Source organism: Mesitornis unicolor, unplaced genomic scaffold (assembly GCF_000695765.1).
Source record: "Mesitornis unicolor isolate BGI_N332 unplaced genomic scaffold, ASM69576v1 scaffold4953, whole genome shotgun sequence".
Classification (NCBI taxonomy): Eukaryota; Metazoa; Chordata; class Aves; order Mesitornithiformes; family Mesitornithidae; genus Mesitornis; species Mesitornis unicolor.
This window is the reverse complement of record NW_010175197.1, coordinates 32,789-54,790: the sequence shown is the minus strand read 5'-3', so window position 1 is coordinate 54,790 and position 22,002 is coordinate 32,789. Positions and strand designations below refer to the sequence as shown.

Genomic DNA, 22,002 nt, shown 5'->3' with positions numbered 1-22,002 from the left:
GCGGCCCCGGGGCCCATGACCGGGAGAGCTGCCGGCAGCGCACTGGGCTGGTGGAGGGGGGCCTGGTGCACCTGCCTGCCCGACCCTGACACGACCCGCGGGAAGGGTGAGACCTGTGTGCATCGCCTTCCTTCTGCGACCTGTGTGTACAGGGCACTCTGTGACCTCTGTGCATCACCTTCCTTCTGCGACCTGTGCGTGCATCGCACTAAGCTGTTTCTGTAGGAGCCGTGAACACGCGGATATCAGCAGTGCGGGTGTCTCAGCCTTCCCCAGAGCAGTGCTGAGGATAGTTTCATCAACAGGTTGGAGCGTTCTGATGTCATCAAGGACAGAGCTTTTCTTGGTCTAAGACTAGGAAACTTTTAAAATACATTTTTCCCTTTTCACTCTTTCTGTTGGTTAAACTTCTTAAATACAATCTTTTGAATAATCTGTGTTGTAGGGACGAATACTGTTGAAGATGACACTTACTGTACTGTTGTTACTGTTGCTTAGAGACTTATTCCCAGTCTGTGCAAACAATGGTAACATAGTGACAAATACTGCACACAGGTGTTTCACCTGTGGTAAAGTTTTAGTAACTGAAACTATCTTTAAACTTTATTTCCAGTTCTGTAGTGGTTTTCATTTGGTTTGTAGTTTGGTGGGTTAAATGTATTAACACTTACTTGTGATTAACCTGTAGTTTTTAAGATACCTATCAAAAATGAACTCCTCTAACTTTGCGTCGTGATTCATCTTTGTGTTAAGAAGAGTGATGAAAATGTAGGCTTTGGGCAGGTTTAGGCTTGGTAAATTACAGTTTATAGCTTTATCCAGTTTCTTCCTTGTGTGCTAGTTTCAGTGGTCTGGTTCACAGATTCTTGCTGGTTTTCATTCCCTGCTCATTTGGGTGGTCCTCGGCTGTGGAAGGTGTGTGTAGGCTGGTGCACTCGGACACGGTGGGTGATAAAGCAGGGCTGTACAGGTCTCCTCTCTGGTGCTTCTGTAGCTTAGAAAGCTTAAGTTGGAAGTACATATCTGCGTAAGGTCTTTTGCAAAGTTTGTGGGTTGCTTAATTTAACTGTTGGATGGGCTCTGTGAAGTGTAATTAAAGCAACCAGAGCTCGCCCAGCTCGTCAGACTGCCTAGGGAACTGGTCTAACACAGTGGTTGTCCCCAGTGTTGTCTGTGGGTTACTGGGGATCGCTGGGTCAGGATGTAGAGGTTCAGGTAAGATGACACACCTTTCGTGTGTTTACAGTATTTGAAAGGAAACGCTTACAGAATTTTACGTGTGAATATGTGTGCAACTTCTCTAGACTCTTTCCAAGTTAAGCGTGTGATCAGAATCGGTTCGGTTTGTACATTTATTGTGTGTAAGCTGTTGTGGAGCATAGCACTGCAGTGTGCCACCGTCAGCCTCCCACCTGTGGGTGCTCGGAAGGACAGCAGCAGTGCTCGGTTGTCAGAGAGGCCTTATCGCTTCAGTCTCCTCTCCAGCAGCTGGTGTGGCATCACTTCCCCAGAACACGCATTTCATTTGTCACAGGTGTCTTAAACTCTTCATCTGAGCTGGAAGGCTTTAGCGTAGGAAGATAAGGCAGGAGGATACAAAGATTCGTGTCATATCTCTGCAGTATCAGTTAAAGCCCAGCATTGAAAACCACTGTATGGGTTTTTTCCCCCTGAAGATGGGAACTGGATATTTCTAGTTCAAGTCTGAGATAAAGGGAGAGGCTTTGGAGGGGTGAGGCAGTGTTGTCGTTGGGCATGTGAGGCTCGTAAAATCAGTGACTGAACACCAAATCTTAGACACTTCTGTTTTTCTAGCTCTGGCCTGGGGAGAGGTGCTTCTGTAGAAGAATTTGGCATTGCCTGTGTGTGATTACTTTCGGAACGTCAAGGGATAACTTATTTTGTGTGTTGGAATCTCTCGGTTCTTTCACTTCTGCCCTGAGCGCTGCATGTCTTGCAAAAGCATGCCAGGTATGCGGCTTTGAGGTCTCTAGTCCAAGGATGAGTAAGTTTGTGGGTGAAATGATGCTAAATACGGGAAGCTTGCCTATTGCCTAATATTCCCATGTCACATAGGAAGGAGATTAAAGATGAGGTTGATTGTGAGAGCTTTGTACGTGAGTGACAGCTGCAGAGCTGGTGTCGTTGCAGGGAAGCACTGAAGGTGCTTGAGAATTTCTGTGTAACAAAAGCCAATTTTGGATAGCGTTTTATTTACCTACGAAGGTAAGGTTTACTTATTCAAAGTAAATGGTTCTTTTTTCTGGTAGTCCTGGTGATTCCTTTTGCACCAGAAGGAGGAGAGTTAGGAGGTGCAGGAAACCCATGTAGTGTCCATAACACGTGAAGAACTGGTGCTTTTACTGCATCTGCTGAATGCTTGGGCCAGCTGCTTGCTCAGGCAGCTGTTAACTTTTGTCTGGGGACAGCTGAAAGAACAGCACCTCAGTGCAACCTCCGCTTCATGCACAGCCCCTTTTCGAGTTCCTGGAAGTGTTTGAGTACTTACATGTTAAAATTAATTCTCAAATTTAAATCTTTTTAGTTCGTTGTCCTTTGGGGAAAATTCAATGAAATAATTGTTTTGTCTTTATTTTGTGGCAATTTCACGAATGGTTCAGCTCAGGAAGCTGAAGCAGTAGATATGCTTTACACGCTGTGGGCCTTCCTAACAGAGAAGTGAAAATGAAGAGCCACTGTTCTATCCCGGGAAGAAAGCAGTGTACCTTTGTCTTAGCTATGTTTTATCTTGCTACTGTTTTTCAATTTTCAAAAAAATTATACAGTAAACGTGATGACTTGAGAAGGTCATATCCAGAAGTTCATTATTTTCATTAAAAAGGCTAATTTCTCATCTGACTAAATACACAGCATCTTAAAATTCAGCCTTAGAATTGTTCCATAGTGCTCCAGTTCTTACATGCAGGTGATCTGGGCAGAGTACTTTGTAAATGCAATATTAAACCTCCCCGACGCCCCCAAACCCCCTTCCCCCCCAGCAACAAACTTCTTTGAGGATTTTGGTTACATTTTTAGCACGTCTTTACTCATCTCCCTTGCAGCTTCCAATGGGTAAATTCCCCTTCAGAATAATCAGCAGAACTTCTTCACTTGTTAAATCTGTGTGTCATACAAGTGTCTGTGTTGTGTGCAGCACAACTGCTGTTGTACACACAACGTATCCACAGTGTGCATGACATCATGGTTTTGCTTTCATTGGTACAGATTTTCTTTGTAAATCAAGAGATACTGTGTGCAGAGGAAAATAAAATGTGTTTAGATGCTCATTCTTTTTTCTCTCCTCTGTTACAGAAATGAGCCGTCAGACTGCCACAGCACTACCTACAGGTACTTCAAAGTGCACGCCATCGCAGCGGGTACCTGCGCTGACTGGCACCACAGCTTCCAACAATGACTTGGCCAGTCTCTTTGAGTGCCCTGTGTGCTTTGACTATGTGCTGCCACCAATTCTCCAGTGTCAGAGTGGCCATCTCGTTTGTAGCAACTGTCGCCCCAAACTTACGTGCTGTCCAACTTGCCGAGGCCCGCTGGGCTCCATTCGGAACCTGGCTATGGAGAAAGTTGCCAATTCCGTACTGTTCCCATGTAAATACGCCTCTTCCGGATGTGAGATAACTTTGCCGCACACAGAAAAAGCAGACCACGAGGATCTCTGTGAGTTCAGGCCTTACTCCTGTCCGTGTCCCGGTGCTTCGTGTAAATGGCAAGGTTCTCTGGATGCTGTAATGCCGCATCTGATGCATCAGCATAAGTCGATTACAACGCTTCAGGGAGAAGATATAGTGTTCCTTGCTACAGACATTAATCTTCCGGGTGCTGTTGACTGGGTTATGATGCAGTCTTGCTTTGGCTTTCATTTCATGTTAGTATTGGAGAAACAGGAGAAATATGATGGTCACCAGCAGTTCTTTGCAATTGTACAGCTGATAGGAACACGCAAGCAAGCAGAAAACTTTGCTTACCGACTCGAGTTGAATGGTCATAGGCGGCGATTGACTTGGGAAGCAACTCCTCGGTCTATTCATGAGGGAATTGCAACAGCCATTATGAATAGTGACTGCCTAGTCTTTGACACCAGCATTGCACAGCTCTTTGCAGAAAATGGCAATTTAGGCATCAATGTAACTATATCCATGTGTTGAAATGGCAATCGAACCTCTTCAGGCCAGTGTTTAAAACCGTTGCATTTAAGTTAGCAGAAAGTAGGGTAACCATCTTTGACTGTCAGACAAATTACTTGGTAGATGGAGGGTAGACACATATGAAGGTAAATAAAAGGAAAGGCTGTTAAATTACAGGAAGCAGTTGCATGTAGTAATACTAATATATTTAAAATAAGTCAACAGTAAACCACTGAAAATATATATACACCCAAAATGGGCATCTTTTGTATTAAGAATTGATTCTACAGGAAATGTTGTAAAATAATTCTGAAATCTTGTTTGTAGATTGATTGTACTGTTGAAAAGGATACTGTTTTGTGTTTTTGTTTGTGTTTTTTTTCCTCCCCCCTTTGACTGACAAGCCATGTTGAGCAGTCTGGTCTCTGGCCACTGCTGCCCCTCCTCCCCGCCCCCCCTTTGTAAGTCACTACATAGTATTGCTGCTGTTTGTGTATATTTTTTGTGTATTTGCTAATTTTTATTAACTTCTAGTTTTTCATTAAATAAATATGACTTTCTTTTCTGTAATTCAGGTTTTTCTCTTTTTTGTATCTTTAAAAAATTAATTACAGGTGTCATCTTTTGATATATGCATAATTGCTATGGTAAAACTTCTATTTCTGTATGTTTGGTAAATTTTGTCTCTTTCCAGTAGTCAGTTCATTGGTGATACTGTTCTTAATTGAGCGATTTTGTGAATGTACTGAATTCGAAAGGAGTCATGATGTTCAAAGATGTATCCGGAAAGAAAGCTCCTTTAAAAACAGGTCTGGATGTTGTTGTACCTTGAGTTACCTTCTGACAAAAATGAATTATTGAGAATTTTCCGAATTTAAAAAAAAAGAAGTCATGTTTCAAATTCAGAGATGCTTGGAAACTGGATTGCATCCTTGTATTTGTTGGTTTTGCAGTACAGAGAAGGTATTGTCCGACGCAGTATTTGTAACTATAAAAACAGACCATTTGTTTGGTTTCGTTTTGGGTTTTGGTTTTTGTTTTTGTTTTGTTTTGTTTTGTTTTTAAAGGCAGGCAGAATGAGATGTTTTTGGTCTTTTTATATTTGTCATTAAAAGAATTCCTGAAAAATTAAAAAAACCCCAACTTTCGCTTTTTGCTTTAGCTCAAAGTTTGACACATTGCTCAGCTTCTTGTGTTAACGTCTTTTGCTTATCACTGAAGTAACTGCCTGGAACTGCTTTTTTTGTATATCATTTTAGTGACACGATGCACAGGACAGTGCAAATAATCCCCGTTGGGTGTGATTCACCAGCCAGAGAGGCTTCTTGGGCTTCATGCAGACTGCCTATGTGTGAAAAACGTAACTGTGAATGTATGCGCTATTTGTGTGACAGAACGTAGTCAGGTGAAAAGCTGTTTCATCTCAAGCTATTGGAAGGAAATCTTCATCAAGCCTCACGGCAGTGGGCACCTGTGTGGGCAGGCAGTCTGGCTGTTCCCTGCGTTTGTACCACATTAAATACAGTTTAGTCACTGTGCACTCTCTTAACTGTTTTATCAACTTGATCTATTAAGACAGCTCTTACCATTTTGATGCATGATGAGGTAAGTAGTTCTGCAGGTAAGAAACAGGAATTCCATCAGGTTGGATTAATAAAATACTACAGAAATAGTTGGCTTCATGTAGCGAATGTAAAAAGTTTCACTTAAAATTTGCTATTAAGGCCATTCAAACCGCACCGATTTCATTTCACCTTGTGACTGTAGAGAAATGCTTCAAAACAAATCCTGCACTCTAGCATTTTTTGCTTATATAGACAACTAATTGTTTGCTGTCTTCTAAATTCAGTAATTGCTCTCACCTAATTAAGCTTGCCTACATTTACCTCAGGTTTGTCTTCCGGTCTTTGACAGAAACTTGGCTGAATAGCTCACGTGATTTTAGGGGAATGCACTGACTCGCCCTCTCGCTCGCTCACTTCTGAGGGGCTGGCGTGGACTGAGGTTTGCCTGCCAGAGTTGTCTGATTTTCAGCCCGCGGTTGTGCTGGGGAGATCCGGCCCAGCCCCTCCGCACGCTGATGGTGACGGCTGGGGAGCAGCGGGGCTGTGTCGGGCTCTTCTCTGCTGCTGCTTGGCTGCCGAATGGTGCAACTGGCCAAAAGCACTGGGAATCTGAAAGCCCTGTGCTGCTCTGCAGTGATTTTATTTGGGCTGGAATGGGCTGAAGATCAAGATGATACTTTTGAAGGCGACTTCAAAACTTGCATTTGTAATGAGCTTTGGCAGCTAAGCGCTGTGGTCAGTTTGTTTGGGTTTTACAGATGACAAATGCTGTAGCGTAACTAATGTGTGCTGCCTTCCTGTAAGCTAGTGCTGCTCCATTTGGTGTTGAAAAAGGAATCAGCTGCAGTGACTAAACCAAGTTATACTTTGGCTCAGATCCTCAGAAGTGTTAGAAGCCTAATTCAGTGGATCTCCTCTAAAGAGTCTGAGGATCTGGTAAGTCAACTACACTCTGTTATGTACGGAATAAGAAAACATACTAGAAGTCTGTACGGTTTACTACCTTATCTAAAATAAATGGTGTATTAAAGCCTGGCATTGTCTTAACATTAGCTGTTTATTTTAGAAAGTACTGTTTTACTTTGCTGTACTGGGAGATAGTATTCAAATTTGTCTTTAACAAATGAAGTGCAATGCGATGCAGTAGCTCTTGCATTTGTCCCATGGCACCACCTCCATTGTTCTTCATTGCCCTTTGGGAAAAAAAAAAAAGGCAAAAAGCAAGCCTTACCAGGAAAATGTTTGAGAAATGTGGATGTTAATATTTGGGTTCTGTTTTGACATCTCTTGCCAGTTCTTGTTTGCAGCAGTGCTTTAAAATTAAAGCAGATGAACTGTGCTGTATTGCTGCCTGCGTGGTTGTATGATCCAGTATCTTCAAAGCTGCTATGATTAAAGCATGCATTGCACTGGTGGGAGAGTTACTGTCTGTAGCGCTATGCACTGGGGATAGCACTGCTTGCTTTTTACCTTTGATAAGCTTCAGCTAGCTTATGGTATATTCTGAGGGACACGTGCTTAGTATCAGCTCCATTTAACTGTCAGTTGCAAAGCAGGATAATCCCCAGTGTATTGAAATGATGGGAAAAGTTCTTTGCTGTTGTGGCATGCAGCTGCACAGATTGATATTCGTCTTGACAGTGCTCAGTGAAAGCAAGAGAAGGCACTAAAGTGTCTGTGGTATCTGATACAATGGGGTCATGCTTATGTTTTGGTTAAAAAAAAGTCTGAACATGGTAACATGACCAAGTCAGCTCTGCAGGACCATGAAGTGTAAGTAAACGCCTGCTTGTATCTCCAGAAGGGGCATCACACTGTCCCCTTTTGGATGAAGTGTGTGTGGACAAGACTCATGAATTAGAGTGGTGTGGTTGTCAGTGCTTAACTTTCCTTGGCAGCAATTCCCTGTTGTGCTGTAGCGAAACTGCTCTGGAAATGTGTACGGTACTTACTCTCTTAAAAAAAAAAGAGATGCCTTTTTTCTTCTACGTGTATAAACAGACTGCTCTGACATTCCTTGCACGTCTGTGCTCCCACCAGTGCAGCGCAGCGCAGCGCAGCGCAGGACTGTTGGTTGATCTGCATTCACTTGGTAAAGAACTCTTCTTTTTTTTTTTTTTTTGTCCCCATACTGGTTTTGATTAAAGACAAAGCAGCACATCAGTTACTGTACCTTTCTGGTGTTTCACTGGTTGGTTTCTTTGTACTTTTTGAGTTCAAGTATTTGGTAAAGCAGAAAGTACGCTGAGACTGTGTGTTGCCTCTTGCCCTTGGAACTTGGGCCAGTGAATGACCAAGAGCAGAACTCTTAAAATAGTGACACAAAAGAAGTTGGTGGGGTTTTTTAAAATAATTTTAATAGATGAAGTCTTCTGTGAAAGTTGTAAAATCTTTTGTAAATCAGGTGCAGAGATACCCATAGAATTTATTACTATCAGTGCTATTATATTCCAGGTAAATCAGCTTTCTATCTGGAAATCACAGCAAAGCAAACCATTGCTTTTCGTTCATAGGCTACTTTGGTGGCAGGCTTTTGTCACTGCTACCCTTTGCATTTCATAAGCACACTTGGGTTTGTTTCAGAATTAATGAGCAAGAAGAGACTGTAACACACCAGGGTTTCTCCTGTAGCTGACCCTAAGTATACAACACTTAAAAACTCAAGGATGTTTCTTACATTACAGCAGTTTAAGTTTCTGTCTTCACAACATTCAAGGGAAAAGAGGAGACACGGCTAGAGGCTGAGATGCGATACAGACGGACTTTCTTAAACCTTAAATTAATTCACAGTATACAGCACCCAGTGCAATTTAATGACCCAGTATTTCCTCAGCATTGTTAAATGGATTTAATTTCATAGGGTAAGCTCTGAACACAGGCGTCCCAGAATCAAGCTGGCTTGTCTCAGGTGCAGATGCAGGCTGTGTACTTTGCCCCTCCACAAAGCCCACCAGGCCTTTTTACAAAGTCCTCACATGTGCTCATCCAGCCCTGGGCTGTGAGTGCAAACCCACACACCCACCCAGTGCTCCTCTCGCTCTTTCCACAGGTACCAGTACATTTCAGATCCCGAATTGCTCCTGCATTTAGGTTTGAAAAACGATGTCAGCATTTACCATGCTACAAACTAGACCTGAGAAACTTCATTTAGACAATATTGCTTCTGTTCAAATCCCTTAAGCAAATTTTTTAGATTTCAGAAACCTTATTTTTCCTGTGATGCTACTGTTCCTTAGCACAGTGAATGTTATTTCCTAAATAAGTAAACTCAGCTTGCTTTTTTGGTAAGAACCCCATTTCTTAGACTCTCACTGTCTGTGTTTGCCGCGATCTGCGCGCTCTGAACACAGCTCACGGAAGTGCACAATGCTCCCGTGTGCGGGGGTGTCCTCTCTGAAGAGGTGATCGCAGCAGCCGTTCCTATACAGAGATGCCAGATAAGCTAAGGAATTCTTTCTCAACAGCTTCAGCTTCCTCAGGCTTGAAGCTATCAGGAAATGAGTATTTTTTTCCAAGACTCTTTGCTGATGACACTAAAAAGCAGCACGTGCCTGTAAAATGTGGTTTTGGGTTGTTAACTGCTGAAGTAACATTTTTTATTTTGATTGCATTTTTACATACACTTAAACAATCGAGTTTAGCTCAGCTGTACTTGATACATATGTAGCTGGTAGTTATTGAACTCTATTAGATTTGACACAGAAGGAATCTCAGCCTGTCTGCTTAAAGTTTACTATTCAAACGCTCAACTCTGGGCTTAACTGCAAATCCTCCATCAAAAGCTGCATTAAGAACTTCGTCGAGGCAGCTGGCCATCACAAACGTCAGATCTTGCCGTACGTTCACTGCGATTTCTTCAAGATCTTTTTCATTTCTTCGAGGAATTATAATTCTCTTCAGGCCAGCTCGATGTGCTGCCAGGACTTTGTCTTTAATTCCCCCAACCTAATAAGGAGAAGAAATATAAGTAAAAAACCCCATGACACTAATCTAATGAAGTAATTACTGTAACAAATTGCATGAGGAGTTAAATTTTAAGGAAAGGTTCTCCCTCCCCCAGTCATTTAGGAAAGCGATTAAAAATGCAGCTGTAGTTTTGGCTCATTATATGCTTAATGAGGGAAATATGTTAATATGCCACAGAACCCTTCCTGTAACAGTTAAAAAGAAAAAAAAACCCTAAAAAAAGTTATTAACTTAGGAATGCAGGTACAAAAGTATCAATAGTGAGAAAGTCATAACTCTTCAGGTTTGTTTTCACTTAAGAAAGATGATCTTAATTTTTTCATCTGGTGTCCTGAAATCCCGCCCCTACACTGGAACAAAAGGTTTTCCAGACAAAAGCAGTGTTCGGTTTAGGGGGAAAACAGACTTGCGAATGCAACGCCACCCGTAACGCACTTGCGCTGCACAACAGAGACCGAATGGAAAAGCAAACCTGTGCCACCACGGTGCCAAGCTGGCTCTGTGCAACTGCAGCAGCGTCGCTGCGCTGAGGCGCTGGTGGAGCTCCTCGTGAGATGTAAAGAGGGGTTTTAAATGGGGTTTCTTTTAGTCCCAGCTGTATGTAGGTTCCTCCCCTTGAACTCATCGCTAAGCCTATTTAAAGACCATCTTACAAACAACCTTGCAATTCTGTGATGCTTTAGAAGAAAGAAAAGCACAAAGGGCAAAATTTGGGCTGCCACAAACTGAGGGAGCAGTGGAGACCTCGTGGGGATCGCTCCCGGCTGGACAGTGCTGCTGGCCCCAGTGCCTGCAGGGCCTGGCACACTCACGAGTTGCGTTACTGACCACAGCGCAACGCGACAACAGGCAGAAAGGCGGCAACCCCGGTCTAACATCTGCAGATACCCAGTTCTGCACCCACCTTAACCAGCAGGCAAAATTCCATTGGTGCCACAAAGGCAATTAATTTGGAGAGCCAAGCAAGCTCGCACCAGCTGAGGGTGAATGCTGTGTTCATTTTTCATGAACACCATGCCCTGGCTGCCCCCCAAACGCCAGCCCAGAGCCCCTGCCTTGGCAGGGCAGCTCTGGTTGACTCCACTGCAGGACCCATGGTCCGGTTTGCCAGCTTCACCCCTCCTTTGTCCACCCTTTGGTGTGAGCCGGTACCACCCAGATCTGCTTCATCAGGTCTGCCTGGCTCCGTTTGATACGTAAAACTGAAACTGTAATTGTTCAAAACCTTTCCTTTGCCCTCATGCTTTGAAAAAGCTTTATGGGAACACTGTTCAGCTGAACTGCAGATAAGGAACAAGGTGCAGGAAGAATCTAAAACTACACATATAGAGATGGTTTCAAGAGTAACCTATATGCAGTTACGTAAAAGCTTTAAGTTAAGTTAAAAACAACTTCTCAAAGAAACTGGAGATACTTCTGTAGTAAAGAGTTTGAGGAAACACGTTTAGAAATTGCAATACATATTTGGGACCCATCGAATTTTAAGCTTTCTAGGTTTCCTTTCCAATCAGACATTTTAATGCGCTGTCCCTGCTAACAGCACCAGGGCGGGCTTTACCAGCGCTGTCTGGCTCCCACCCGCCTCTCACCACTGCACCAGAAGAGCCGGGTTTGCCACTGAGGAAGGAGCCAGTGAGACTCTGCTTCTGCACATGGCTACAAACAGATTTTACACCCGGAACAGGGAGAATTAATACAACTTGGCTCTTTTCGCTAATGATGCTTACTGGAAGAACAAGGCCTCTCAGTGTAATTTCTCCCGTCATGGCTACATCGGAACACACCAGCCGCCCACTGAAGAGTGAGGCAAGACAGGTTACTATGGTAACGCCAGCAGATGGTCCATCTTTTGTGACAGCTCCAGCTGGGAAGTGCAGATGGATGTCCGTGTTGTCAAGGAGATCAAAACTTCCAGAAGCTTAAGGAAAAAAAGAATGGATTTAGATTTTTCACGTTCAAACCATTTTGCTCCCTGTCTTTATTCTAAAAGCCCACCAGAGAACTAAAAGCCTTCACACTACTTTTTAACAGTAGGCTGTGTTGCAGAGGCCCTAGAAAAACAAACAACCCCCCCCCCCCCAGCAAGCTTTCCTACATCAAGATCCCCAGACATACCCTAACACTTGCCCACCACAACAACTTAACCAATAAGCCCGGCGTTTGGGTGTGTTGGGAAATTTAGAGCAGAGATTAACGTAGAAACCAAGGAATTCCTACACAGAATTTTTAGGGCTTGAGTTTTTTTTCATGCTTCAAAACAGAAATGTCAATTTTCATAGAATACACCACAAAATCACTCCATGGAAACCCAGCATTGACCAACATTCTAAAGTACATCTCTCATTTACATCTTTTCACCTCACTTAACCTGTAGAATGTAAACTAGGGAGGTAAACATGTGTACAGTTAATACCACCAGCATTTCATACAATTTAGTTTTTTAACCTATCTAAACCTCCAGAAATAATGACAAATACTGGACAATTATTTAACTATTCACTAGATGATCAAACTAGAAAGCACATTTCCAGCCCTCTTGGTAGGTTCAAACAAAACCCAAAGGAGTTGTTTCTTGCCTGCAGTCCTATTGCACTGCAGTTCAACAGCTGCCATAACAAACCCAACTCATTCTCAAAATATTAAAACGTAGACTACAAAAACCTACTTTTAACAGAAAGCGTCTTAATTTCAGACGAAATCTGCAGACTTGCCTATGTGTACCTGTAGCACAAAAGCACTGCAGGAAAGCTTGACAGTAAAACCGAGTAGGAGGCAGCGTCTGCCGCAGCTGAGGCGAAGTCCCTTGTCCCAGGGGCTGCCCCAGTGCTCCCAGTTGCCGCAGGGTGGGAGGATCCGCAGGGACAGCTCCTGCTCTGCCCACTGCCCTGCTCGTCGGGCCACCCCCGCCTCTGCCTGGCGGGGATCGGGCACAGAACTGCGAGGGGAACTGGAGCTGCTTTCACCTTGGGCGCAGCAGGGGCTGCTGAAAACCCCTTTCTCTGTGAAGGCCCCACTTAGTACACTGCCACAGCGAGCAGGGGTACCTGCCACTGCCACACCGCAGTGCTACAATCTTCTGAATTACTGAAAAATACCAACTTTTAGGACGTATCATTTCCATGCAATACTAATGTTCCTCTATGTGTATCCCTGCAGTAAGAGGCCAACGGATGCATAGGGTGGCTGTGTCCCGTTTGTCATTTCCCCCTTGACCCTACCGTTGGTCAGCTGGTATCTCTTTGCGTTGCTGCGCAACCAGCTGATGGCGAGGTGCGCTGACTCCTTCATAACGTCTCCGAGCTGCCCCGTCAGAGTGAGCTGCCCCTCTCCGTCCATGCGGCTGGCTTCCACAAACATGATCTCTCCCCCTAAGGGAGTCCAAGCCAAGCCTATGGCTACGCCCGGCTGACTCAAGCGTTCAGACACCTGAAGGAAAGGAACACAGGAAACTGTCTAGGAAACAGCTGTAACAAAATTACTGCAAAGACAATTTGATGGTTGCCTTCAAAACAACCGTACCCACTAAAACACAAAAGTTAAGCCCAAATGTCTGATATCTCCTTTTTTCTTTTTTTCTTAATGCAGCAGTAATTCTGCCTTAAGTCTAAGCATTAATTACAGACCAGGAGCTGAATGCGGCTGCTTTGCTCAAGGCAATGGCAAACATCTGGGTGTATCAGTCTCGAAACCTTCCCCACCCCCAAAAGTTCAATGAGAATCTTTCTCTTCAAAGGACCTCAAGTATTTTGTCCATCCTGACCGCACGCTTATATGACATGATCCATCTCCTACAGCTACACTTGCCCTGACTTTGTTGTTGCTTGCATGAAAAAGCCAGTTTTACTCCAAATGTAACCTAAAAGCATTTTGAAAGGTGGCTGCATTGCCCGAACCGCTGTCAGACAACATGTTGGTTTGGTCGGTCGCAAACGTTTCTAAATCCATTTGAATGATGAAAGCACTAACCTGCGGGCAGGCTGAGCCCGCGAGCAGTTACCAGTGGTGCAGTGAGCTCTGCCCCACGCGTGGCTCTGATCTCCGTGTCCACAAGCCTGTCTGCGCTTGGGTACTGAGGAGGGGAACAGCGGGCTCTGAATCCCAACCTCCTGCGTTTCGGGATGGAAAGACAAGCAGGATGTTTTCCATGGAAGTGCCAGGTTTTGGGTTGTCCTTTTTTTTTTTTTTTCCTTTGTCTGAGAAATTCTTTTAGAAAACACAGAAAATGCTTTGTTTTCCTGAGCTTCAAAGAGACAGAGAAACCCTGATGAAAGATCATGCAGCTATTCAACACATCCTGAACTACTAAGGCTACTATTTACTTACACGGCAGAAAAGGAACTAGATGATTTTTTATGGTGTCAGACCAGAACAAAAGAGAAATGCTCCTTTGCAAACTAAAGCAATAGGTTCATTTAAAAATAATTCCGCCTCTTACTAAAATACAGAGCTGAAAGTTAATTTGATTCATTCCTGAAAGGGGTGAAATTCCACCAGCCCAGAGGGACCCTCGCTCGCACCACAGCTCCAGGGGCAGAAGCGCTGGCACAGCCTGTGGTGCGCCAGCTGCCTCCGAAATGCCTCCATCTGTGAGCCCCAGCAACCGTAAGCTGTGAAGTGCCCAGTCCCTCACTAAAACGCCCCTGTAAGCCCCTGGGAACACGGCTGCCAGGCCCCAGGCCTGAAGTCTCGTATGAACCGCAGCAGCAGCTGCCTGTGCAGAACAGAGCCTGCCACAGGGTCATCAGAACGAGAGCTCTGTCTGAACAGGAGCCCAGCGCTAACATTTCAGTATTAGGCTGAAATCCATCTCCATCATAAAAACAGAATCAAGATCAAGACCATAAAATTATCAATGCTCAGTTTCTGTTTTCTGTTTCACAAACAGAAAACGGCTTCCTTTATGTACCATGAGTGAATTATTCACTATTCACTCTACAGCTGGTACCTCTGGTCACCGGCCAAAAAGAGATGCACATTTTGAAAAAACCAGCTCATTTGCAAACACACAAGTTGTGCTACTTGTAGCTGTAGACAACTCAGATAGATGTCAGGCACAACTTGCTCTTGCCAGAGAACTGGTGAAGAAAAAAAAGATAAAATAAAAAAGGCATTTAAAGCCCTACAACATGAGATTAAACATACGCGCTGCTTGTTCCAATTTCTGATTTTGCATTTTGTGCTTTGCCAAATGCTGTACTGAACTATCAGGTGCTGTCGTCTTCTGAGTTTGATGTCTAAGATTTGAGACGCGACCTTCGCTCGGGGTCGCTGTTCCTTGGTTCCAGGGGGATCTGCAGAGGGCAGAGGCCCAGCGCAGGCTGTGGCGGCTCCGACCGCAGCAGGGCCCGGCTGGAACGGGGACTCCTGGCGCACACCAGAGCCCGCGAGGCAGGGCCCAGCGGGACTGGGGTGGCAGTCCTGGGTCCAGCTGTCCCCAGGGCTCACAGCCCCTCCGTGGCTCTCCTGGGGCTCTGAGTTATCCACCTATTCTGACCAACACCACGCCAGTTGCTTTTAGTAGCATAATTTAGCTAGGACGGCTGTTTGTAGCATTTAAGGAAATTGTACATAACAGAGTGTTTCACTTCGATGGCATCAAAATACCTCATCAAGCATTTTAATTTTTGTTAACGTAAGTTTCTATGTCCATTCCCTGTACTTTATCAGTTACAGTGACTTACTCCAAGTAGCGCAGTCATTGCTCAGTAACACAGGTTGACAAAATCAATTCATCCTGGTTACGCTGACATCCAACAACACTGAAGCATTCTCCTTTACACTTGTGACAATCATGTATTTTGGCAAGCTGTCACGGTTTCAAACATTTCAGGTATGAAAACTAAAAGAGCTGTCCACACCCTCTCCCATCCCAAAGTAGCCGAGGTTTGCTAGTTTGGGGTTTTTTTGGTTTATCTTCCTTTTTTTGGACTGACTTTAAGTGTTTATCAGTTCAGAACAGTTTACAGTTTCCTGAAGTTTGGGGAGTGAAACTCAGGGCCATAAAATTGCAAACATGACTAAACATCAAAACCCAAATGGCTCTGAAGACTCGTCAGCCTCCTACATTCACAAGTAAGTTGAGGTCTAGTAGGAGGAACTAGGTGTGTAGTAAGCGTTAAATATCTCTCCACCATCATTCTTCACTAACTGGTGGACACAGAGGCCAGGAACTTCTCTTGCTTTACTACCAGAGACCACACTACCCCTACTGCAGCCTCCTCACCTGAGCGTTAACCGGTGTGTGACAGGCGTATGCATAGAAAACACACTGGCAGCTCTGACAGCGGTCTTCACAAGAGACCCTTGAAAATGCCTAAAAAACCACACGCACTAAACCCTGTACAACCATGCAAGACTTAGAGGAAATGTTATAGTTCCATGAACCATCCCTATGAAGTGTCACAGGGAGCTCCACAAGACTCAGTCACTCCCTGCACCTCTGAATAATTTCTTCTCACAAAAAGTCGGAGGAATTTAAATTAGAACAAAAACCTTACTTACACTTCTTAAACTTCTTCAATCAAAATACCACTAGAATCAGCTGATGACTGGTCGTGTCTGCCACATGATGGAAGAGGAGGTCACTGACCTACAGAAACAGTCTCTGTTTCTCAACATTTTTGTAGATGAGACCAGCCCCGCTATGATTTAGCTGTAATCTGAGTACATGAACATTGTCAGATACATTTTAGCTGCCTGGACACTGCAAAATTAAACTCTTAACATTTAGCGCAGTCATTTATTTTAAAATATTTAAAGTCTTTCCACAATAAAGGAAAAGAGACCTCATGGGCAAGTCTGCAGTTTTGAAGTTACTTTGTGAGTCAGCAAAACTGACAAAAAGCTGTTAACTCACTGATTCGCACTGGGAAGATGGGACCAGCCCTAAGTTAATAGCTGGTCTTTAGCATCCCTGTATCCCTGCATAGGTTATCACAGCCTGCCTGGGCAAACCTCTTTTCCAGTCTATTCCCCAGCAAACCACTGCAGGCAAAATGTGTAACAGCAGCTTCCCTTTAGGGGAGGAGGATTTCCCAGAAATACCACCACAAGACCGGTATTTCTTAGATAAAAATGCTCTAAAGCTCTGCTTTGTACAGGTTTTGCTTCTAAAAGAATCTGATTTGTTCCTTAACTGGAATTACGTATGTTCCATGAAAGAGAGCTGTTCTTCTATGGCATCTGCGCTCACATTTCCCAGGACAGGTAATTTCACTGACCTACAGCTTCTGTCACTTCACCCTCACTCACATCACGAGGACGCAGACTAATTCTGACAGGCCTTCCTCTGGTTAACTGAGCAGAATTAAGGGTTGAAAGAATGAAAGAAGAAAAAAAAGACAGCTAAAATCCAAGTCAAAAGGGAAAGACTTCATTATAAACACTCTGAATATGTTATAAACCCTTTCCCTCAAAAGCGTGCTGTGCTGAAACATTCCATTAAATCTTTTACACTTTCAACTACTGTCAAGATTATTCTTCCACAGCCTTACTGTGCAATTTATTCCAACATTTGTTCTGTAGGGTGACACATAAGATGATTTATTTGTGATAAATGAATTAATCATACAAGCACGAGCCGCGTATCCTGTCACACCGCTCTGCTGGGAGGCCTCTGCAGAGAGCACACGAGCGACGCGCTGAGAAGGTGAAAGCTGAGCCACGTCTTTCAAGGTGCTCCCTGCAGGACCACGGCTCCATTCAGCCACCTCGTGTTTTCAGGTCCATCTGCTCAGTCACATCCAAGCACCGACACAGTGGCTGCCTCCACTGTATCTTTATTTCAACTAATTATAAATGGCAAAATGCAGGTCAAAGGTGAAGCTTTAAAGGCTCGATACAGAAAGGAGAGAGACCCTGCAGACTGCAAAACCAGCCAAACCACCAGCAGCCCATTCGCAACACCTATCAGTGCCACAGGAGCCGTCCTCTTCAGCTGGGACAATCCTGGGGGCACGCGAGAAAATTCAAAGGAATAATAGGCTAGCTGGGAAAATTCATTACAACAAGAGTTATGAGGCTATCTGAGCAATTTACACTGAAAAAAATCATAAAGTGTGTACTGAAAAATGTTTACTTATTAATAAATACAGCAAATAGTACTGGAAAATAAAGCCTGAGCTGCTCAGGGAATTGATGTTGTGTGGATTCATCTCTAGCTCTGTTTATGCACTACTTAATTTGCCTGCTAAATATGGAAATGTTTAAAAAACCTTTGATACACAGGTCAAAAGCTTCAGTCAGCCTTATTTCAGCTTACACAGGCCAGCGGATCCATGTAGTGCTTATGTGTGTTCATGGCAACTGTTCATGCAAAAAAACCAAACCCCAACCCAGCACACATTTGTGTATTTGCAATTAAGAACCACACTTTAAAAATTTTACTTGCACTACTGACTCCTGGACAAAAAGGACAAAATAGCAGATATTACTTGCAAACACAGCAACACGACCAAATTTAAATGAATAATCAACTCCACAAAAAAGTTCAAAACTAGGCTGAATGTCTACAGCAAGTCATGTATTAGCACATTTCTTGGCCTGCAATCTGATTTTTTAAAAGTGTGGTAAGTTCACATTTATCTGAATTAATTCTACTCTTGACTGGGAACGAGGAGTACGGCTGCAAGTGACCAGAACTTTTGTACAAATTTACAAAATTCACTTTATTTTTTAGCACCATTATGAAACGAATAAACACCATTTGAAGAAATCAGAGTACTGACCTCAGTATTCAGTTCAATTTACTACAACAGCTTTATGTGCACCTGCAATTCAAGCACTAAAAAGCCAAATGATCCTGCAGCACTTTAGCTCCAAGGACCAAACGTCTGAAGTATGTAACACACTTCAAAAGGAAAATTCAGACAAAATGTAATTTCTCTGAAAAAAACCCAACCCCACGTGCCAGTAATTGCTTCTAAAAGTCAGCTAGTGAGAAAAAGATGTTCAGACCAGTAAAAATTTCCACAGAAGCATTAGAAATGGTCTGATGGCTACTCCACATCTAATTTCTGAAAGTAGAAAATAAATCAGAACACAAGTGACCAATGTGAAAAACCTCATCCAAGAGCATGACAAGGCACCGTGACCACTAGATCCTCCTTGCCTTCCATTCCTCCCAACTTCCACCACTCCCATCACGCTCCAGCACCATTAACAGTGCTGGCGGCTTTCAACTTGGTTCCTTATCGCTGCCTCTTCATTAGGAATCTCTTCCATGACAAAATCTTCATACCCCAAATACCTCAGTTCAGGCCTACAAACTGACTCGTTCCTTAACGGTCTCTGCTTCTCTCCTGCTTCCCTGCAGATCTTGTCCCCATTTCGTTGTCCAAATCCCACTGGAGTCTGGTTCTCTCATCCAGGAGAGAACTATCACAGGAAAGTTACTACATGTTTGAACTTTGTCTCTTCTGGAAGTTTTCCCTTCATTTCTATTTTCTCCATAACTTACTGGTTTACTGATCTTTTCTCCAGGATAAAGACAGAAAAATTTAACATTCCATCAGCAACTGGTTTCCTGTCATAGTTGACAAACACTACTTACACCTGGTCAGTTCACCTGGACCTGAAGTAAAGCAGAGAAAAAGAGAATCCCAAACCAACAAACTACCATAACTGATGGCATTTTCATTGAATGTAGCAAAATACAGACTAGGGGAACCAAAAAATTCTTATATATGCCTACTGAGGAACAGAGTTAGTACTAGGAAGTTGGAGGTGCCTGACCAGAAAACATTTTTAACAGCTAAGGGTCACATAAATCTAAAGAATGTCTGAGAACTTCTGCAAACTGAAGTGGTTTTAATACCCTAAAATGCTGACTGGCTTTAAGGAGGTATGTGAGGCAGTTCTTCACAGAGCTGCTGCAGAGACAGGATTCCTGGGTTCCGCTTTTGGCTTCTTTCCCAAGACCACCAAACATCCGCCAAACAAAAGCAAAGTTGTTATAAACTGAAAAAACACCACCACATTCTTAAGCACTGCTGCAGGCATCTTTGCTAACAGAAAGGCAAGCCATCATGTTATTTATGTACCCTTACAACAAAATGAAACAAAAACTTCTTTAGGGTAACAAAAACACTTGGTGAGACACAGAAACACAATTCTGTTACTAATACCTTTTTTAAAAAGTCAATATTGTCTATTTTATTGCTATTGACCGAGCTTATACAACTAAAGTTAGACAGAAATAGCAGTCAAGCAGAAACAAATGAGGATGTTACCTCTGTTTCATACATGGGTGGCCCCAGGATATCTTTTAGAGCATGGAAATCAATTAAAATCGGCATTTCAGGTGGCAGAGCCAGGTCAGCTGTGTCACTGATGGATTCTGGTTTTGCATCTTCTGTGACGTGCTCTCTGCAATCTGAGAGAAGAAAATCTAATTTAGGACTTGTGGGAGTCTTTCTTAACACAGGAATCACAAAAAATCATGACAGAGAAAAATAAAATATTCAAAGAAATGCTCAGAAAGTTTGTGAAAGTACGCTTAAACCACCCTTCACAAATCTTGTCAAATTGAAGCTAATACGGCATCAAATTTAATTATTAAGCCTAAACATGTTTTAACTGGTCAGGAAAGATAATGTTAAATCTAGAGCAGTGGCTTGCTTAAATGCATTTTAAACTAGGTCAAATAGCAGAACACATTCTGTTCATTTAGGATTTTGCACTTTGCATCAGATTTGTGCGTAAAACCAGTATTTGTAGGAGATGATCATGTTTAATGCAGTATAATAGAGAATATGGAGCTGAATGTGGAACTACCGAAAGTTCAGTAACTACTGTTACATACGTTTAAAACTGTGGTCTCCTTCTGCAAGGATTTAAATGCTTAACTTCTGACACTAATAATTAAGTTCTGTCAAATAAAGGAGGAGCATTTTGGCCAGATTTACATACATCACTTTGCCTTTTTTACGTACATGGCTGCACTCCTTACAGCTCCATCCAGCCCCATCTCCTTCCCCAGCACCCAGCAAGGGGAGCGTAGCTCACTGCCCACAGCGCTGCCCTCCGCTCTCTGCAGCAGAAGCTGCTCCTTTCTTCCTTGGATGAGGTATCTCTAAGATGTCTTGACCAATATCCACTAACTCCTCAAAGATAAAATTACTAGGCTTTTCCAGAAATACCTACAGGTGTGATACACTCTTCAGGAAGGGCTATAAAACCCAGTTAGTCTGATGCTTTTGAATACAGTATATACAAGCATCGTCAAGACAGGACCACATAATTAAAGCAACAGTTATGGGTTGAGAAGTCTGCTCTTTCCTTCCTCTGTTTACAGTATGATGGTATTTCTTATCTACACAACTACTCCCTTAACAGAATGTCCTTAAAATTTCTGTTTTCTCTACAAACACGTTTTCTATACAGAAGTGAACTGATGAGGATGATAGAAATATCAGAGCCTCAAAACTGTTTGAAACCAGACTCCACAGCCAGCTGTTTGCAAGACTAAGCTCAAGAACCTGAACATCACTTGCACGAGCCCTGCGCTGCACCTTTACTCACACAACTGCAAACAGAATGTAAGCAGGGAGCCATTTCCCCACAGAACTTGATCCAGATGTAAAAGGCCTTTTACAATTGTCTTGAAGCCCTACGTAATATTTTAGTGAAACCTGTATCAGAGAAATTAAAAATACCTTAACAATCCAGACGTTTCTGAGGCTCTGCGGCAGCTTTATGGCAGTGCCTCCCTGCCCCAAGGCTGTCATTAAGGAACGCACTGGACACATCCATATCGTGAAGATATTTTTTCCCACCCCCAAAACACAAGCCTAAGATACATTTGAAGTGATAGCTTAAATTACACAGGAACGTATACTGGCCTTCAAGACTTCTACACCGTATTTTGGGAAATAACTCCCTGTTGCTTCCTTTCTTCCAATTCTTTTTTACTTTCAATGAAGAAACTGGCTTCCTTTGCATATTAAGGCATGCACAATATTGAAGACTGAACAATTAAAATTCTAGAAAAACACTGATCCAATGTATTTAATATAACATTAAGAGGTGTTCTGTGCTGCAAAAGTGATTCTCAGAATGAATGGAGACTGTCTCCTGTCACAAGATTCAAACTATCCTTTTCTTAAACCTGATATATAAAGGCCTTTTTACGGTTGATTTTGTTGCAGTGCAATCCTCACTAATGCCTCAATACAGTATCAAGGAAAACACTGGACATCGCTATTGCCACAGTAACACTCACTCAGCTCTCATTCAGGACTCAAATCGAAGTTATTATCCCACAGCCGCTAATCTGTATTGTACAACTCACTGCTCCATGCAAAAACCCCATTCCTCTACCATAACCCTGC

The 22,002-nt window shown here is 43.1% G+C and overlaps 2 protein-coding genes across 2 annotated transcripts in view; one reads left to right on the top strand and one right to left on the bottom strand.

Moving 5' to 3' along the window:
* Positions 1-3,313: 3,313 nt before the first annotated feature.
* Positions 3,314-4,709, top strand: SIAH1 (siah E3 ubiquitin protein ligase 1). The gene has a single exon (XM_010181282.1). It carries the CDS (start codon positions 3,315-3,317, stop codon positions 4,161-4,163), a length of 849 nt encoding a protein of 282 aa, XP_010179584.1. The 5' UTR covers position 3,314; the 3' UTR covers positions 4,164-4,709.
* Positions 4,710-9,430: 4,721 nt separating this feature from the next.
* LONP2 (lon peptidase 2, peroxisomal) overlaps positions 9,431-22,002 on the bottom strand; it is a gene marked incomplete at its 5' end in the record, with an annotated part of 44,785 nt that continues 32,213 nt past the window's right edge. The window contains 4 exons of the mRNA XM_010181283.1: positions 9,431-9,652; positions 11,401-11,591; positions 12,892-13,099; positions 19,903-20,045. Coding sequence (XP_010179585.1) covers positions 9,431-9,652; positions 11,401-11,591; positions 12,892-13,099; positions 19,903-20,045 — 764 coding nt within the window. The remainder of the gene's footprint in view (positions 9,653-11,400; positions 11,592-12,891; positions 13,100-19,902; positions 20,046-22,002) is intronic.